Genomic DNA, 20,130 nt, shown 5'->3' with positions numbered 1-20,130 from the left:
AGTCTCCCTACAATATTGCAATTAGAACCAGACTACCACAGCCTAAACACGCAGAAAAATTATTTCATAAATACCTAAAGTGATACTATTGGCTAGTTTCTTCAGATCTAGAGCACCTCCAGAGAGCTCTTATTTTTTCCCTTCAGCAGTGTACTACCAACACAACTGTAATAACAGTGCAGCAAGTATTCCCATCAGAGACTCTTATCTTTACAAAATACTTTGGTTAACCAGGAGGAGGGACTAATGAACCAGAGGTATTCCTCTTTGAAGTTTAGCTAGTTCAGAAGTGCCCTATTTTTAGCTGATTTGCCATAACTTACATAGACATATTCTTCAAACCTGAAGAATACCATCTTGCTTGCTTGAACAAATGGACATACGTTCATATTCATAACATATGTTAAATTAACAAAGGATATCAATAATCTAAGAATGTAAAAAAAAAGCAAGTGGGTTTTTTTAGTATTAAGCTTTTTTCCCCCCTTATAGTCCACTTACTTGCAAAGTAAACGATTTCTGTGGGATTGGGGTTGGCAGTTTTAGTGCTAATGCTGGTGCAGAGATGCAAGCAGCATCCTTCTCAGAGGCCAGCGTAGCTGGGGACTGAAAAAAAAATAAAATTGCAAAAGTAGTTAAATTTTTCCATTAAGAGATAAAACAAATACTCTGTGATTTGGATTGATTTGGTTTTTATTCCAATTAATGCCTATTTTTTGGCATTAATTGCAAATATTAATCTTCTTTAATTAGTTTTATAAATACAAATTATTTAATATAGCTTCTCAAAATTAAAAAACTAAAACAAACTAGATGTGGGTTTTTTTTTTATACTGCCCCCTCCTTTTCAGCTGCAACTAATTAATGGAAATTCTGATATAATGCATAGAAAAGCTAAGATCTGAATACTGAAAACAGAGGGGGATCTGTATGCCCTAAAATGATGGAAACTAATGCAACTTACTACTTTGTGGTTCTGATGAAATTCATAATCATTTAAGTCATCATAACCAAGTCACAATTATGCTTGGGCCACTCTCCATCAAAGAACACCAAAAACCGATGGCATTTCATTTTGTACAGTCATTTGGCAGGCTATTACTGCTTAGCATGCTGGTACCGTTTAGTATGTAGCTGCGTATTTGTATTAAGGATGGACACATTTGCCACACCACGTGCATCTGCTTTTTGCGATTTTCATTTTTAAAAAGAATAATTTTAAACGCAAGGAAGAGGGCTGGCTAAAATTCTGAGGGACTGATACTACTCATGTTTCCTTGACTTGATGAAAGAAGTCAACACAGGACTGGCTTTATTAAATGAAACATTGAAAACCACAATGAATCTTATTTATTTCACCTGAACAGTTAAAGTTACTGGTACAAGTCTGGAGTCTTTTCGAGGCCTTCCTTTTTTCTTCTTTTCTACTGTTTCTCCCTCAAGTTCCAGTTTCCGTTTAGGTGCACTGAGTGGTTTAGCAGCTGGTATCTTCTCTTCACTGTCACTGCTGCTCTCCAGGATATCCTTGGGCTTATTGTCTTTAATTAAATTCTGATCCTTCAGTCTGAGAAAGAAAAAAAAAATATTCAAATTTTACATAAGCAATTCCAAAAGCTGCCACATATCCTACGCACTATATTCTTGTAGGAAAGAAGATAGATTTTTAGCCTTGTTTGAGTATATTTCAAAACACACGAAGGCAAGAGAAGGAAGCCGAAGAGGTATGGCCAATACTTTGCAGAAGTACAACGTGCAATATATATGTAAGCTGATCAGACATTCTTTCCTTTAAAAAAAGATATCAATCAAACTAACAGTTCGAAACTGGATAAAGTGTAAATAGCAACTTTATTTTAGCATTCAGTTTCAATTACAACCAGATCTCTTTCCCTGGGTTGATACTAATAATTCAGCACTTTGCAAGGTGTAAGAGTAGTTTGTCTTTTTCCCCTCCAACAGACATGAAACTTTCTGCTTACTCATGAAGAACTTCATTTGTCATTCTGTTGCCTATCCCCAAAAGTTGTCCTGTTTAGTTCTGACTACTGTAAGAAAGGTGCATATCTGCAAAACACAAATGACCTCACTGCTCCATTTTCCATTTCAGGAACACAATATAACTAACGAAGACAAAGCACAAATCCCTGTGTACTCTTTTCTTAACAATTCTACCCCAAAACAGGTCATTTAATCACTCTTGCCATTCCTTCCAACAGCTGGTTATTAACTCCCAACAATGTTTTGCCACTTACTCCATAATCACTCAGCTTCCTAGAAGCATTTTGCATAATCCAAACCATTTTTCTCTGGCATCTGAATTATGCCAAGCAATACACTTACCCATGCTTTACTGACACATTAGAAGCAATTATGAGAGTAATTTAATACATCTTTCTTCTGCATCATATGGTTAAACCCTTTGACATAAAAATATCAAAGTATTCAGTAAAAAACACATTCTATTGACAGTAAGTTGGGGAACTCCATACTTCTTTCTCAAGACTGCGATTTTTTCTGCTGTTGGTTTTGGTGAAGCAGGAATACTTATACCATAACGCACTGTCACAAATACAAAAGCTTTCTTCTGTTTTTTAAAATCATGTGGATCCAGAGCCAAAACACCTTAAAATCAAAGCATAATCTCTGCATGCCTTCAAGGCATAAAACTGAAATACAACTGCCACTATTACAACGATAGGCTGTCTGCAGATGTGTATGGTAATTTATCTTGAAGTATGGCAATTTATCTTGAAGAAAATCTCACTCTTGTACAGAGATACAGGCTGGCTATTTTTGTCTTTAAAAGGAGCGCAGACGCATGCAGCCACACGTGGAGGCACGAGCACACACAGCCTTTTGGAACAAAGGTTTTAACTCAGAATATTTTGAAGAGTCTTTTTGATCCCAAATGCCAGGTACAAAGGAATAATGCCAGCAAACAATTCACCTTTTTTTCAGCTGTCTCCTTCCTTCCTATTGTGTAAGAGCCAGCACCATGACATCTACGTCACAGAATTAGCTTAACTCTCCACCATCATTTTTTTTTTTTTTTTTAAATTCCACATCCCCTCCACCACCCCGGCTATGTCTTACCTGTCCACAACAGTCTGATTTGTATTTGTTACAACAGCAGTCCCTGAGGTGGCTTTGGATCGTTCTGTAAATCTAGAATCAAATGCTTTCATAGGTTCAATCTTGGATGGAGTTGTCAACACAGACGAAGATGATGCAGGAGGAGCAGTTGAGGCAGAGGTAGCATTTACACTGTCAATAAAAGAGACAGGAAAAGAAGGATTGAAAGAAATCTAGTATTGGTAACCTGCACTGCTCATAACAACTAGCTAGCATTCATTATACTGGCTAGAAACCATACTGAAAACTGTCCACTCAAGTACATACATGAGATAGGATATGCATTTTCCCCCTTTCACACAGCAGTAGCTTGCAAGCTTTGCCTACTCTCAAAAGCTGTTTATGATACATCTCAGAGCTAAGAGCTTCACGTGGCCAGATAGATATATCTAGATTAAAAGACCCCAATTCACTCATCATGTATTTTTAATTCAGGAATGAAATGATACTTTCAGCTGGTACTTACATACCCAAAGGGAAAGAATCACTATTTCAAATGATAATGGGGTTCCCTGTTTTACCCCTTGTTCAGGCTACAAAATACTTTCCATTACAAGATTATACTCCACTGTTTATCCATCAAATAATATGGGCTGAAATAATTCATGCCAGGTTTTGATTTTGTTGCTGAAGAATCCAAACTAATTATTAGGCCTTTCCAAGCATAACCCTAAGGCAAAGGAATGTGTTTTCCCCACACTAAAGCATTCCAGGGATCTGTTATTTGAATAGCTGTTTACTTTAAAGATTTTTCAATTCATTCAGAGAATGAATTGAAAGAAACAATGGCTCTAAGATAACTGATATTTGTACTAAAAAGCTGTTAGAAGTGCAGTTTCCAAAGAAAAGGGACTTAATAGTTTCACCTGTCAATCGTTTCTCAGAGTCTACCCACTCATTTTTTATTCTGTGGCCAATTTCAACTAAATTTAATGGAGTAGTAGAGGTTCCAATGACATTGTGTTCTTGCAAATGCTATAAACACACACTGAGAAGAAACCAAGTCAGTGTCACCACCAAGAGAAAAGCAAGTAAAATTTAGTTGTTTCAGAATTAATTTGAAAGACATAGTAGCCAATCAGCATATATGCATTGACAAGTCAATGCCACTGTGCTCAGATGGGGTTGTATACAGGGAAGAAGTATCATCATCTTTGAAGAGATCTACAGGACACAATTTGATGACAAACAGGCTTCATTACTTCCACTGCTAGAAAAAATTATATTATTTACTAATAGCACCCCAATAATCTATAAGCAAGTCAATTTGATAAAGCATTGGCAATCAATTGCATACCTCATTGCACTGAAGTTCATTTCCAGAACTATGCATACGGATTTATTAATTACTGATTTATCACTACTTAAAGTAACCAAATACTAATAAAATCTTGGTGTTTTCAGGAATGTTAGATTCTTGAAGTTTTGCAGTAAAGGAAACCAGTTTAATAGTTGCTTGATTACAGAACTGGAAACAAGAATTAAAAACTAAACACAGTCATGTAAGTGAAAAACAAAACTGCAAATACTGACCCATCTTTATTGGCTGCATCATCTGTTGGTTTTATACTGGCTGCTGTTGGCTCTACAGAAGGCTTTGAAGTATTAAGGGAATTTGCTGCATTAGAATCTAATGACATGAGCTGCTGGTTACTTTGAGAAGACATCATTGAGCCAGACAGAGATCCAGATATTGGGATGCTATTGAAAAATGCTGTAGAAAAATCCCTAAGAAAAACAACAAAAATATTTCTTAAAAACACTTTAAAAATAATTGAAAAATAGTTAATTTAACTAAACTACTTATTCCATTCTTCCCTTTTCCACATGTCGATGTTCACATACAACCTAAATAAACCACCAACGCCTAACTTTCCAGAGTCATTCTCATATACAAAGGACACTAAAGCCAGAATTAATGTAGATACAAACCTGCAATACACGACAGTATTGTTCACTCACCTATAATGGTAGATAATGACAGTTAGCCTTATTTATTAGAAATGAGATGCTGTAGCTAAGAACATAGGTTGAAACCAAATTCCGTACGTATACACAAGGTATTTCCAGTGAGTGCTTTAAAGTGCCATAAGATTAAAATAAGTCAGAATTCTCAGTTTGCACCAGGGAAGGAAAAAAAAAACCCAAGAGGTAAAGTATTTTAAAGCCAGCTTCCAAACATACCCAGTGTCCAGCTGAGCTATGCAGAGAGGTGTGATCCTTCTCCGACCATCTGCTGTTCGTGTTTCAACTTGCTTTTTTAAGAGATTCTGTTGGGAAATATATTTCATATCATTTCTGATAAATAGGAAATGGTTTTTTTCTTTTCCTGACTGACAAGAATAGGTATATTAGATGAAAGATGCTCGTCAATTAAAAAAGTGTTAAAAATTTTTCCATATTGTCTTTGAACTATGCTATTATTGCAAAGGATCAGTCTACATTTTTATTAGTAGAAGTGTGTTTTAATACCACAACTTTTTTTTGACCCATAGTAGGTGTTTTTTAAGTAGAATTTCATATAGTACAAAGCACAATAGACTTCTGATTCTGATTACTGCTCTCAGGCTGTACCATAACATACATTCTTTTTAATTTAAACACACACATTTCCAATTCTGGATCTATCCACTTGTAGAAAAGGCATTTATGGAGAATATAATCTGCTCTCCACATGAGAAAGTCAAGCCCAAAACCTCCTCATCTGTGCACACCGAATCCTTCGTTAAAAGATGTGTTCTGTTTAGCAGAGAATTAAATAATGCTTTCAACCTCCTCCACTGAGCAACTGAAGTACAGTTCCATACTCTGACTGTTACTTGGTCTCTTTTCTGCACACCAAGAACTTAGCACCCATCACAGAAATGCCCACAAGCCTTTTTCCACAGTCTTCTGCTTAAAAGCATTTTAACTTTTCAACATGTCTCAGTTACGTCACCTGGACCATTCATGGGTTGAAAGGTGCCATTCCACATAAATAAGGAAGCAGAAATTGGTTTTATCATAAGCAGTTTGGTATTTATCAGCTCAGTACCTGACACTATAAAGTGATTATCTAAGAACACCTACCTTTCTAATGTCCTCCAAACTCTCCCCATTAACCATGCTTGCCACCTTGGGAGCTGCTGCCACAGTCCCAGATGCTTCCCTAATTGACACATTCTTCTGCTCCACCTGCTGCTGTTGCTGTCTCTGTTGATACTTGAGCATCTCTGGATTCTCAATAATGGTGGTAGACAACTGAGCTTCAGTCATTATCGCTAGGCTTTTACCATAGGTGGACTGATGAATGTTGCTCTGTAGGCGTTAAAAATGTATCACACAAAAAGAGTGACTACAACTGCTAGCGTGACATCACTAATTACAATGCAAGAGAATCACACAAATCTAATGGAATCCATAAAATGCAAATGCCCTCTGTATCACTTATACACTACAGATTTTTTTCTTTATATTTTCAGCTAACACTAAATCAATATGTAAGATAATTTAAATTCAAAGCTTTAGTTGCTAATAGCAATGAGAGGAAAAAACAGCCAACAGCAATCAGTTTAAAAAGACTTGCATATATGCAATTCAAAGAGTAATTTTAAAGTGTTTTGAAGCACCCACTCCTTGTTTCCTTGGCCAAATAATTACTTCAAATGTACAATGATGTGTAAGCAAGCGGATGCTTTCCAAGTAGACTTTCTATCCAGAATAAAAACTAGTATGATGAATTCTTTTCTTGACTACTCTTTTTTTAATGATTTATAAAGTAGACAAGAACATGTTTTTCTGTAATATGGAAATCAGTCACTACATATTTCTATAAATAGTCATTTTAACTGAATCAATGTACCCCTTAAATATGATCACAGATTCTCCAAGTGCTTACTGTACCTTTTCTTCCTCACTGAGTGGATCTCCAAGTTCATCCTGGGAAAAGTCCAAAAATGCCACTGATCCATCCATGGAACACACCAGGATACCAAGTCCATTAAGGGTCCTGAAGGAAATAAAGGTCCATCTTTGGTTTTGATCTCTTTCATTGATGTAAAGGGAAAATGCAATAAATTGCTCAATAGAAATCTTTGCAGAAGATTTATTATCACAGTGACTACTGATGGAACCAAAGAAGTGGGCCAGCAAGGAGACAGGGTCATGGACAGCAGGAATCCACATGCCAACATTGCTTCGGAGACTGCACACAAAAAAGTGGCACTAGAACAGTACACCTACCCATGGCATGACCAGCACCACAAAAAACTTTCTGTAGGGGTAAAACAGTGGTCACAATGAACAATGAGAGAAAATAATAAATGTATTTGCTTCAAAAGATCTACAGATGTGCTAACGGAACTTGGTGAAGAAAGTGGCCTTCAGCAGATAAGCAATCGATACGCTTCCTTTAAGGCCCTATAAACTACCGTTTGGGGCCCATGGAAGATGAAGCTTCATCACGCACAGTAAACATGTAACAAAGTCCATTCCTATAAAGAGCTTACAGTCCAAATAAACAAGATAGGAAGGAGAAGAGATGAGACTCTTAAAAGAGAAGCTCTATATTAGGTAAATGCCTCTTCTCCATCATCATCATCTGAAGTGACAGCAAAACCAAGCTGTGTATCTAAGCAGTCAAAAAACATCTCTGTATTAAGTAAGAACATATTAGATTTTGTTACCATTATTTGGGTTTTTAAGCAAACTGCACATGTTCTTGTATGAGGGGATATGTTGTAACCCTCTTCTGGAGGTCTCAATGGGTTTTCTTGGTAGAAGGGGGAGGAGAAACTATACGTTCTAGTCTTAATGGAATGATAACCTTCCACATATAACCTATTCTTGCACGTTTGAAAAATATGAAAAAATACGTGATGAGTTTTGACTGCTAACCCAGTAACTTCCAATTATAGAGCTCAAAGAGACAGCGACAGTAGTTTACAGATGACTTTGTACAAAGAAAGGAAGAGGAAAGGGAAGTAGGCAGAACTCTGAAGTCCTGTACAAATTAGTCCAGCAAGACTTTAAAATATATTACATGCATCATGGCTATAGCTGTTTGAAAACAGTCTGGTGCCCTGATAGCATCACATCCAGAAGTTAGCTTGAGCACCGTGTCACTTGGTTAACCAACACTACTCCAAGTTAGAAAACAACAAAATTTTGTTGAGAGTTTTCTGTTTGCTTAGCAGACAAAATTGCCGAGCTCCTATTGACCTCTGGATCCAAGCAATTGTTCCATGAAAACAATCATGTTCAGATACTACAATGATGGATCCAAGACTCAAACTCTAAAATAGAAATAAGAGTGCTATAACAACATAATAGTATGAGATTTCTCTGAATTTACTTAGTGTTTTCAGAATGGAGCATGTTTCTGGGAACATTCCATACTATTGACATTTCAGTCATCCATTTCAATTTGTAAACAGGATATAAATTAACAAGCTTCCTAATGGTCCTTTGTCTCTCAAATATCCCACAAAACCATTTCCTCAGAAATTGTAGAATGTTAACCAGCTATTACTCCCAATGACTTTACACCATGAAAAAATGTGCAAATTGCAGATGAAGAAATAAAAAGCACTACAGGAAAACAAAACTATTCAAAGCTATTGTACAACAATAGCAGTACATATCATGAAATACTCCACTTAATGGCTTTCTAGCCTTAATCTATTAATGAAAGAAAACAGCTTTTGTTTCAAAAATTTTTTATCGTACTTCACTGAGCTTCATGGCAAAATCCACATGGCACACAGAAAACAGGTAATTATACAATTGTAAGCTTTAAAATTTAGAGCATAAAACCACCGAGATTACTATAGCTCTTAAGGCAGAATTTCAAAAGTTAGGAAGTGCTAGAATTAAGACAACCTATGTCATCAGCTGTGTGCCTATCATGAAAAAACAAAATTAGTCTTTTCTTGTACAGAACCCCTAGTTCTGTAAATCACTGGATGCATAGGTGCAGTGTATTTTTTGGATACCATTTACTGAAAGGTCTCATGATTATTTCTCCCTTAATATTCAAATCTTGCTACTAACTTCTGCATTTTTATGACCAGGCCTTATGAAGAAAGCAAGAGTGGAGAGAATACTACTAACTGCAGAAAGATTTGAGACAGCAGGCTGCTGAGAAAGTCAACACAAACCCCTAGGGATGTCCTGCAGTCTCCTGGGAAAGCTCAGCACTTGTCCTTCTGCTAAACCCTGTGGTTGGTTTCTGAGACCTGCTACACCATCAGCCTTTGTGACCCTTCAACACAGAGCAATCTACACCTTTCACATGGTGCTGCAACAATACAGTATAACTACATTTTTACTACAAAAGCTATTTGATTTAGATCTTTTATACATGAAGATCCTTCAGGCAATTCAAATGATGAGCAAGTAGTACATGTGTGTATATAAATGGGTGAGTATAGGTATAAAACATTAAAATAAAAGGACTTTCTCTTTTGGTATAGTGTGTCCTTAAGCACGAAGATTGGCCTAGAAGGTTCACCTGAATTTGTCACAGCTGTACAGTGCAATAACTTTTCATAGCTGTAATGCAGATAAAACTCAGAGTCCACCACATCATGTAATAAAACACACTCTCCATAAAAAACAACGCAGAGAACCATAACAAGTGGGAACTTATTCTATAGGGATTTTACTGTGTCATGTTCTAAATACATTACTTTTATTCAGCTTTAATGTTGCATAATCTCAAGTGACAACATGCTAGTTGCTAATGTCACTACCAAAGATGCTGCGGCAGAACCAAAATCTTCAGAAACTAATTACTTGTGTTCCAACAGCTACAATCTGTACTGTTTTAAGGAATTTCCAGTTAGTGTGCATATGTGAAGTTTGGCTTTTGTAACAAACAGCAGAAAGCAACTTACCAGGAGATGTCCATGATAGACTTGTCAAACAGCTCATGTATGACAACTAAAGGTCGTTTCAGACACGTGAGCTTAAAATAGAAGAAACAACACTCAAATTTAGGTCTAAGCTACTGCAGGTATTACCACATTAACCTCTCTCAGAGACTAACAATAGTTAACAAACAAGATCTGGCCAGGAGACAGCTGTATGCCTGGCAGTGCATCTGCAGTACCTAGTTACCTATTCCATTACAGGTTCCAAAAAGCTTTGGAGAAGAATAGTTGATGTTCAACCCTCCCCTCCTTTCTGAAACACAGACTGAACTTCTTAACCAGCTTCGCCTTTACATCATAGAACACTCTCTACCACTCAAAAAGTAGTTCCACAGATGCTAAAGACAGCTTCTATTCTAAGCTTTACTGAGATAAGGATGTTGCTAACTGCCAGCACAAGAGGAAGACTGAAAACAGATTAGTTTTCCAAGTCCTCAGAGTACTTGTCTGAGTAAGTGGAGCCTATCGAGAGCAAAGGGAATTGACTCACAATTACTCCTAAAGAGGACTTTTCTACACTTAGAAATCAGCTTAGTAATAAAGAACTGAATATGAAAATTCCCAGTAACCTGTTTTAAATCAGACATTCTAACTTCTTTAATGTTAAACCAATGGACTTAATATCTATAGTACGTAGTACAACTGAAACTATGCAGAAGAAGCTAATGCAGTCTAGGATGTTTCATGCTCATAGGTTCACAGACTTAGCACAGCAGTCATCTTCAGTAGTTATTTCTTATATGTTTCCATAGGTCTATGTTGTATACGTATCTATTGATCAGCTCAGGGCAAAGACTGCCTGTAACTTTGCATCCATATAACACCTAGTATAACCTCAACAGGCACCCTACATGAAATCATAGTATAAATAGAAAGTAAAATATACCAAGTGATACTTTGATATGGGCATGCCCTGGTAGCATTGCCAGAAACAGATCTAGTGTTATGCATTTAGCGATTGATGGATAAATATCACAGTGGAATCTATAAATAGTAGATTGCAGTTAGCAATTGGTGTGTTCTGGCACAGGTTCTCTTCAGAAAGCTTTACAAATCAGTTAAATTTATTCCCTGTCCTTCACACTTGCCAAACAACCCGTCTTGCATTTATAAAATGTGAGAATAAGCTACTCTTCTTTTAGCCAGAATAACAATTTTAGTGTAGATTTTAAAGTAAAACCCAAACTAGATATTGAAAACTTGAAAGTATACTTAAAAAGCTTCATTCACTTTCAGTTTCCTTTCCATAGCAGAGACAGAAGCCAGAGACTGAAGCCAGAACAAAGCAGAAAGATGGGCCGTATGTATGTATGCTCAAAAACAGCTATCCTGTGCCTGCCACATTCTCCTCGTACCCACACAAGCAAGGCTAACAAAGCTAGACTCTAAGAGTGATTAATAGATGGGTGCGCTAAATACAGAGAAGCAGAAAAGTCTTTTTCTTAAGACTCACATGGAGAATGAGTAAAAGACATAGGAAGAAAATAGGGCTGATCTATGTTTAACAACTAATGTAACACATTATTTTCCTTAACAGTTCCTCCCCCTTACCAGGGTGGCACAGTGCCACTGGCTTCTACCTGCTCTTGGCTTTAGAGAAATGAACTACTAGCAATCTGCTTCCTTCCCCCCAGCTAATCCTGTAACAACAAAGACAAAAAACCTAAACATGAATCTAAATATAAGACTTAATGCTGTACATGTGACCTTTGTACTAAACCCTTAAGTTATCCAAATGACCACATTAGTTCAAAGGCAGCAAAAAAACCACTTACCCAGACAGAAAGAGACCGATCCTTACTACCAACAGCGCAACAGCAGTAGGGACAACTTGACTTGGTGGAGCTCCCATTCTTTTGTTTCTTCTTGAAGATTTTTGGATTAAATTTCTGTACAAACAAGATGCCCAAAATTTTGCTACAGTTATTACATTTTAGTAGAAGATCTGCTTTAAAAGCAAGTTTTCCACTTAAGAGTGAAAAAGAAACATTTCATAGAAACAAAGTCCCTAACCCAGCCTCCACAAGAGCTCTGACAAAAGCTACATGCACTTTCTTGAGGGGCTTTCTGAATGTCTTAACAGGAGTGGCAAATAATATTAATTTTTTCTAACAATCAAGAACCCACTGAAAACCCAAGTCACTTTAATCAAGTCACTGAACAGCTAACAAACCCAAGCCATTTTAATCAGGTCACTGAACAGCTAACAAAGTTAGTGTTTGGCATTTCTAACATGGTCCTGTACTCCCCCTTCTTACCTTGTTCATCTACATCCAGCTCTCTTATCGCAAGAGCAAGGTGATCATTTCCAACAGGTAAAGTTGAAATTTTTTTAATCACTACCATGCGTTTGCTTTACTTTGATACCTACCTTCACCTCTTGCCCCATTTACGCATAAAATTATCAGAAAGCACATATTAGAAGTTTTACTTCAGGGATAGATTACTATCACTCACCACTACTGTAACTGCCTTCCGATGCCCTACAAAATCCATGTTGGTTTTCCATCCATCTCTCTCAATGATCTGAGCAGTAGGTCCAGAATTATTCATGGCATGAGCAGAAACAAGATAGTGACCATCAGGTGACCAGCTAAGACGCAACACATGAGTTGTCCCTCCACACTGACAAAAAAAACCACCATACTAAAGCTTTAAAAGTGTTTGCAAACAAAGGATTTTTAATAAAAACTATTTAAATTTTAGATTTAGAGAACATGATTACAAGGTAAGTTTTTTGTGACTATAAATGACATTATATACAATTCTCAGCACTTCATACGTAGTGTAACTTAGGAAATCCTATCAAAAGTGGGGAAAAAGGAACCCAGAGAACTTTTTTTAAAGGGAACAAAAAGTAACTGGTTTTGGATGCTGTAGTCTCAGTATTCATCACAGTCCTAATTAGTGACAGGGCTGCAGCATACCAACTGCTAATAACAACAACTTCAGCTTGCAACATTGGCTCACACATGCATTTAGGTGTTTACAGTCTATTATGAAGAGCAACTGCACTAATCACAACACTGTAGGATCACTGCAAAACACTCCGCTCACTAAGCGCCAAGTTCTGTCCCCAAAAATTTGATCTCTTTGATCAAAGTCATCACCCTATGATGCCAGACCAAAGATCCCTCCTAAGGACTTATCTCACCTCTGATAGTGGCCAATAGACAACGAATAGGGAAGACTGTAAGAACAATGCAATTAGTGTGTCAATACTTCCTTGGAATAACCTCTCCACTTCCAGGAATTTACTTAATTGTTTACATAACCCACATAAACCTTTGACATTCACAACATCCAATGACAATAAAAGTCTCGATCAGGTTATGCGAGAAAGTAGCTCTTCCCCCTCCCCCTCCTTGAACCTGCCATCTGATAGTTTCAATCAATTTGGCACTGTTAAATTAACTTATGTTTGTGCAGAACCAGTTATTCTTACAATTTTCATTAGTTCTATAGGAATTCAGTTTGAATAGTCACACGTTCTGAAGTACCTCATCAAAGGGTTTTGTGATGCTGGTTTCCAACTGCCAGTCCATGGTCCGCCACACCTTCAAACTTCTGTCGTCAGCCTGAGAGGCAATATATTTTCCAACAGGATCCCAGGTCAGCCCTTTCACCAAGCCCGAATGACCCTTCAAAGTGGCAAGAATTTCTGTGCACGTAAAAATTGAAAATGGAGAGTAGTTACCGATATCTCATCCCCTTTAGGATAGACTGTTGAAGGGATTGACAAGATCTTTTTGAAACAGCTTATTAAATATAACTTCCTTTAATGTACAAACAACAATCTATCGACCAAATTAGAACTTGTACTTATGCAAAGAATGAGATTAAAAAAAGTGGCAAAGAGAACTCTGGCCGGAATAAGGGCTGCAAAATGCTTTCTAAGAATTAGATCAGAGCAGGAAGACCAGCAGAGCCCAGGCATTTCAGAATAGCACCTCCAAGCCATGGAAACAGCAATTTAACTGGAACTTCAGTTAAACATTCACCCTTTCCTTCACATCCAAAGATTATCACAACAAATTCAGTTCACATTTGCTGCACAAAGCTAAGTCAAAGTTGTGACTGAACAGACACACAAGCCTGGCAGACCTTGTAACCTACTTCCAGTCAACCTCTTGCTTATCAGACTGAGAAGAGGCTGAGAGTACTGCACAGGCTACACAGCTAGCTTGAAAGTCTAAAAACTCCGATATCCGGATTGGAAGCAACCCTAAAATAAATGGCAATGACTAGGCACCACACCATGGGAGTTTTAGCCTGCATCATTAGGTGGTGAGAAGCAGCCAGACCAAGGCACATGCTCTCAACCCAGGAGAGACCCTTGCAGCCAGCTAAAACTGTCCAGTGTGCCGGTGGCACCCGGCAGCGTGGCCCCTGAGAAACTGAGCCCACGGGACTGGGTGAATTGCCAGCACTGCAGCAATGGAAGAAGGAAAACGACCATCAAATGTAAGACTTGAAGGCTTCTGCTACTGTGATGCTCCCCTAGTCCCTCCTTCCTACCCTTCATCATGTAAAGCTACACTGCTCATTAAGCAGCAGCATCCAAAATGGGGTAAATAAGATAGTGCTCACCCAAAGGCAAGTGAATGGAAAGTCCTGTAGGTACAAAGGCAACAGGAAAAAAAATATATGCATATTATATATATATGCATATATGTAATATCAAGCTGAAGTTTATCTATTTGGGATTTTACAGATAAGGTGAAAAAGAAAATACATGCAATAATGACCTTCATGTAAAATCAGCAGCACAACCTGAATGTAGCTGTTGTCTACAGCAGAGTGGAATCCACTGCTCATTGCCACCCAAACTTGGAAGGAGGACTGACTCACCAGATCGCAGGCATGCCATCTCAAAAGACAAGACAACCCATTCCCACACAGAGATTTTCACAGTCAGCAAATACATGCATGGAGAGAAGAGTTTGTCACAAAGCTTTATATATTTGCATATCTGAAATATAAGAATTCTCACCTGGAAATTTGACAGCATTCCAGATGACAACAGTGTTATCCACACTACAGGATGCCAGCCAGGCATCATGCGGAGACCACGCTACATCCATGACATCTGTTTTAAAAAAAAAAGTTTCCATTTAAGACCTTGACAGTAACCAGAGAATCCAAAAATCTTCTTTTTAAAAAGAACTTGTGAGGCAACAATTTTTCCATCACCAAGAAATTACTATCATCTCACTGGAGTGGAAGGTAAGAAAGAATATAGCAACACCCACTGGGAGTGAGGCTCTCCCAGCTTGCAGTGTTTGATGGGGAACAAAAAAGAAAATCCACGGCAGAAAATGGCATGTTTAGTGATCATAAAAAGTACTAATGCCTCTATAAAGTATTCTGTCTTGTTTCGAATGAAAAAGCAACAGCAGCTATTACAATGCACTTGCTTTATTCCAGCACACATGAAGTGATTAAAGGGATTTCCATCTTGATTTTAATTACAGCTCAGGTCAGCAGGTGCAAAATGCATTTGAAATGATCTAGTTTATTCATCTTTTGCATTGCTCTTCAGTTATTTTTTCTAAATAAACATTCATATTCTTTGGCTAACAAAAACTTTCTTTTGCCAACCAGGAGATTATTCAATGCAAGTGTAAACATTTATTTAAATAAAAATACAGTTTAGCTTCCTTTATTCAGATTCATGTTTAAGCTAGCAAATTGCAAAACATCAGTTTCTTAGTTGCTAATTTTTCTACTACATAGTTGCTGGAAGTTTCCTACTATTACTGTCAGAAGTCACTTGTATGAAAAATCAGCATTTGATTAAGATTGACATTTTCTCCCAGATTTTCATTGTTGCTCTTAAACGTAATTACTGATTTGCCACTATATATATGTATACATTTTCAGCAAGAAAACGTGACACTGAAAACCAATTTTTTTCCAAATACATGCAAATTATGTTCACTCAACACCTGTTAACTTACCCCCTGAATGGCTTCTGAGAATCGATACACACCTCCACTGTTCAACATTTGTAAGTTTGCTACTAGAACCAAACACAGTGCTAGGTCCAATGTACCTAATTTAAACAGAAACAGTGATCAACAGAACCACCTCAAGTTCTTCAGATTTTCTTTCTAAGGAAAATCAGGTGCACAGTACACTTCTGTTTTATAACCAGTTAGTCCTGCAATGCAAACTGAGGCTAAAATATATATATATTTTTTTAGAGAAAGTAATTCCGTACATTCATGGACATTCAATAAAATGTACAGTTTCTACTGACAGCAAAAAAAGGTAACATTTAAGATAACTCTTCCAATCTCTTCAGGAAGCTTTCTTCAAGGACAGAAGAAAATTCCTTAGCTCCGCCAAGGAGAGAGGCTGCCCAGGGAGATACGCACTCTAGCCCAAACGAGAGGAGACCAACAATACCAGTGATGTGGTGTCACAGGTTTCAGCTCCTTGTGCGCCAGGCAAAGCAGTGAGCTTATAAAAGGCCAGCACAGGGAAGACACACTGAGAGATGTGACAGAGTAACCTACTTGAAATAAAATATAAAATCAAGAAGGAAGAAACATGCTTACGCAGCTCGTTTCCACACCATAATCAACTTGTCATCTCCCCCTGAAGCCAAGTAAACTCCATTGTTTGACCATCGCACACAGTTCACACAAGCTGAAACGTAGAAAGAAAGTTTGTAAGATGAAATACGAGAATGAGTGGGTTTGGACTGGGGACAGAATTGATAATAAGTACAACTTGACAGGAGGCATTTAGGATTTAAGTGTACTTTTTCCACTAGGAGCAGTTACTCTGTCTGCCTTAGATAAATGAATTGGTACTTATCTTCCAGTAACAGTTGAGGAACTCCTTTCTTTAAAAACCCCTACTCCTTATTTAAAAAAGCTTCACCAAAAATAGCACAAAAGAAGAAAGATTAATACTCATCTAATGAAGGGAAAGTGCTTGTGGTAAATGAGGTGGGATTAAGAGTGCAAAGGAGGTAAGCTATATCTTGAAGATAAGAAGATGCATCTTGAAGAAAAGAAGGGGCAGCTTGTTCAGTTAGCCATGCTTCTTTCAAATGTAGTGTGCAATAAATCCAGAATCATTTAGAACTACAACCAATATACTTCATACGATGTTTCCTTTATACTTACTCCTCTTGCCCTTTGCTTTAGAGCTCCCCAGTTTCTCAGAGTACACACCATCAATTACTTTATGGCCACAGCTGGAAAAAGCTCATAGGAAGATTTCCAAAGGTATCTATATTTCTCTCTACACTTGCCCACATTTTAACAACATTTTCTGCTGAATATCTAAAAAAGTATATAGCCAAAGTATAAGATGACTCTTTTTTATTAATTCTTCACCACTGGACTGGGCATGATTTTTGTAATTACAAACATGTTATGTTTAAGCTTCGGAAAATTATCAACAGCCAGTAAAAGTAAAAAAAAATAAAATCTTTGTTACCTAAGTGATTGTCCATCTGACAAAGCATCTTGGGAATATTTTCATTCTTTTCATCTTCCTCTTTGAGGACAGGAGCCATATTCCAAATCACAACTTTCCCAGAATCCTGACCTGGAAGAGAACAAAAAGCACACACACCCCCCCTTTTAAATACATGCAAAAAAGCTTGTCAATCTAATCTCAGTTCCAGAACAGATGCTAAAATTTAGGCACTACTGCAGTGGGAACTTTGGAAATGTGAATACAGATGCCATTCTGATATAATCACACTGAGTCAGAAGTGTTTTATTTTTCTTGAAGCTATTAAAAATAAAAGTTATACAGCTTTGTTAAAAAAAACCATACTGTACATAACTGATACCAACTATAGGGATGAACTACTTACAACAAAATTGCATTTTAAAAGAGAAAAGATATATGCAAATCCTAAATTGCAATTATTTTTGCCAACAAAATTATTCATTATTGTGATCCAAATAATATTTTTTGCACATATTTGAGCTATTCCACTTCTATAATTGGATTTTTTTTGTCCCAATAGCTCTACTATTTAGCAGATCAAAAAGCCCAACTTCACATCCAGTTCCTCTTCAAATAAAGGAATTTGGCCAGTAGGGCCACAACTCAATTATTGCAGCTACTATCTCAATGATGTCTAAGAGGATGAGAACATCAGAAAACATAACCCTGCCTTCTGCAGTAAAACCAGCACTTTTCAATACATTTTAATGACTTACACAATTATCTGTTTCTTAAGAGATATGAGTGATGTGTTTCTAAAAGGATCAAACCTATTCAAGTGTTGCGAAGGCACCAGATAATTATTGTAGCCCCAAGTTCTGCCTTCTCTCAGTACACAGACATACCTTGTCCTCCGGTTGCAAACTTGGTCCCATCTGGGTGAATGTCCACTGAAAATATTGGCTTCCCTGGAATTGAAGAACAAGCAGTGACATACTGAGTTGTTTTACAGTCGAGAGAAAGCAGTAATGCAAAAGAACCGTAACTCTTCCGATCGGCAAATAACTTTCTTCTTCTAAAAAGCTGTAGTTGTAAGAATTACAGCTGACTACCAGAGTCAAAAGCAATTTGATGACAGAAGTGACAGCCTGTTAGAAGTGTATATGGAAGTTACCACACCATACCAAACCAGCGATAACCAAGCACACTTAATCCAGCAGGGTATGCCAAATGCCTCAATGCAAAACAATACCACAAGGCAAGCACCAACAAGGAAAAACTGCATCTGAGTAAGGAATTCCTTCCAGGTTTCTACAGTTCATTACCTGATGACCTGAAGCAAGTTTTGGTTTAGTTTGGTTTCTGGTTTTGTTGGTTGTTTTTTGGGGTTGGTTTTTTTTTTTTTGTGTGGGTTTTTTTTTTAAATACTCCCCAATCTCAGACTGCATCTTTTGATCACACAATTACCTGTCTCAGATTTAAATTCGGTTGTTAGGAAACTCTTCTACCCAAAGACAAGCTTTTACTTTTATGGCTTCCATATAGACAGAAGAAGACTAACCAACTCTACTATTACTCTTAAATCCTTCAGTTCTCCTTATGCTACAACTTTCAGAAGAAAACTAATAATTTTATGAAAATGTAAACTCTGTAACATTTAACAGAGTTGGGGAACAGCTTCGGAAACCAGACAACCCTCAGTCTCAGCCTATTCTGCTCCAGCTACTGGATCACATACGCTCTCCTATATGTTCACAATTCTTTTAACCTTTGCAGGAAGGGAAGGAACAGGCGAGCAGTAACCTTACTGCCCCCTTTCAGTGATGCTCAAAGAGCTACCAAGGATTACTTGGAGGAACACGCACGTGACTTCCACATTCAAATAATTTTTGGCAGCAGGCCCAACCCTGTCAAACTGGAATGCTTCTGCAAGCAAGATCACACACATGACAGTATAAAATAAGGTAGTTTACCAAACGGCCAAAAGAACTAGTACCCACGTACCAAGATTACTTGATAGATTTTCTATGTATGTCAATTCTTGCACTGTATCTTCATGGTATGTTAAAAGATAAATGACAAAACCTGGAGAATTTATCCAGTGATAAGTTTTATGTTGCAACTGTAGCATCTGAATTCCTCAACACTAAATTGCTAAGAAAACCCTCATCCAAATATCCAGTACTTCTTACTTTTTGAGGTATATGAGGTATTTTGCTTCATGTTAACTTTGATTTTCTTTGATTTAACCTGTTTTAAGGTTTATTTTACTTGGATTTATACTGCAACGCTGACATGTGATTTCCCTTAAAAATTTTACAGGCAGCCAAGCAGAGACCTTAAGTACAGTAAGATGGCACTCAACTTACATTCCTTCCAAGCACTTTAGACCACATAAAACACATAAGCTGAGACTTAGCTGTGGCTTTTCTTCAGTTTGTTGTGCCTGATTCCATCTTCTGTTCTGTTACTCTGAATGCAACATACAGAGCTACGCTGAATATTTAGAGAAGCACAGGCAAGAAACAAACATTTATTTTGCCCTTCCCAGGATGTGCGAATTAAACCAGTGCATCATTTGAAATCCTTTCACCCACTGAGACTTTGGGAGACAGGTCATTCTGTAGACCTCATCGGTGGAAGAAGCTACCTTTCCAACCTGCACCAACAG

The 20,130-nt window shown here is 37.4% G+C and overlaps 1 protein-coding gene across 1 annotated transcript in view; it reads right to left on the bottom strand.

Moving 5' to 3' along the window:
• LOC101918788 (protein HIRA) overlaps positions 1-20,130 on the bottom strand; it is a 38,175-nt gene that overhangs the window by 10,749 nt on the left and 7,296 nt on the right. The window contains exons 2-17 of the mRNA XM_055794334.1: positions 18,365-18,427; positions 17,499-17,609; positions 16,607-16,697; positions 16,004-16,098; positions 15,037-15,132; positions 13,544-13,704; positions 12,501-12,668; positions 11,819-11,932; positions 10,008-10,078; positions 7,015-7,120; positions 6,202-6,429; positions 5,317-5,402; positions 4,666-4,860; positions 3,094-3,264; positions 1,360-1,564; positions 502-606 (exon numbers count right to left, since the gene is read on the bottom strand). Of these exons, the coding sequence (XP_055650309.1) occupies positions 502-606; positions 1,360-1,564; positions 3,094-3,264; positions 4,666-4,860; positions 5,317-5,402; positions 6,202-6,429; positions 7,015-7,120; positions 10,008-10,078; positions 11,819-11,932; positions 12,501-12,668; positions 13,544-13,704; positions 15,037-15,132; positions 16,004-16,098; positions 16,607-16,697; positions 17,499-17,609; positions 18,365-18,427 (2,066 nt within the window). The remainder of the gene's footprint in view (positions 1-501; positions 607-1,359; positions 1,565-3,093; positions 3,265-4,665; positions 4,861-5,316; positions 5,403-6,201; positions 6,430-7,014; positions 7,121-10,007; positions 10,079-11,818; positions 11,933-12,500; positions 12,669-13,543; positions 13,705-15,036; positions 15,133-16,003; positions 16,099-16,606; positions 16,698-17,498; positions 17,610-18,364; positions 18,428-20,130) is intronic.

The sequence above is a fragment of the Falco peregrinus genome, chromosome 2, assembly GCF_023634155.1.
Source record: "Falco peregrinus isolate bFalPer1 chromosome 2, bFalPer1.pri, whole genome shotgun sequence".
NCBI lineage: Eukaryota > Metazoa > Chordata > Aves > Falconiformes > Falconidae > Falco > Falco peregrinus.
Note: the sequence above shows the minus strand (reverse complement) of the source record. Positions and strands in the feature narration are given on the sequence as shown.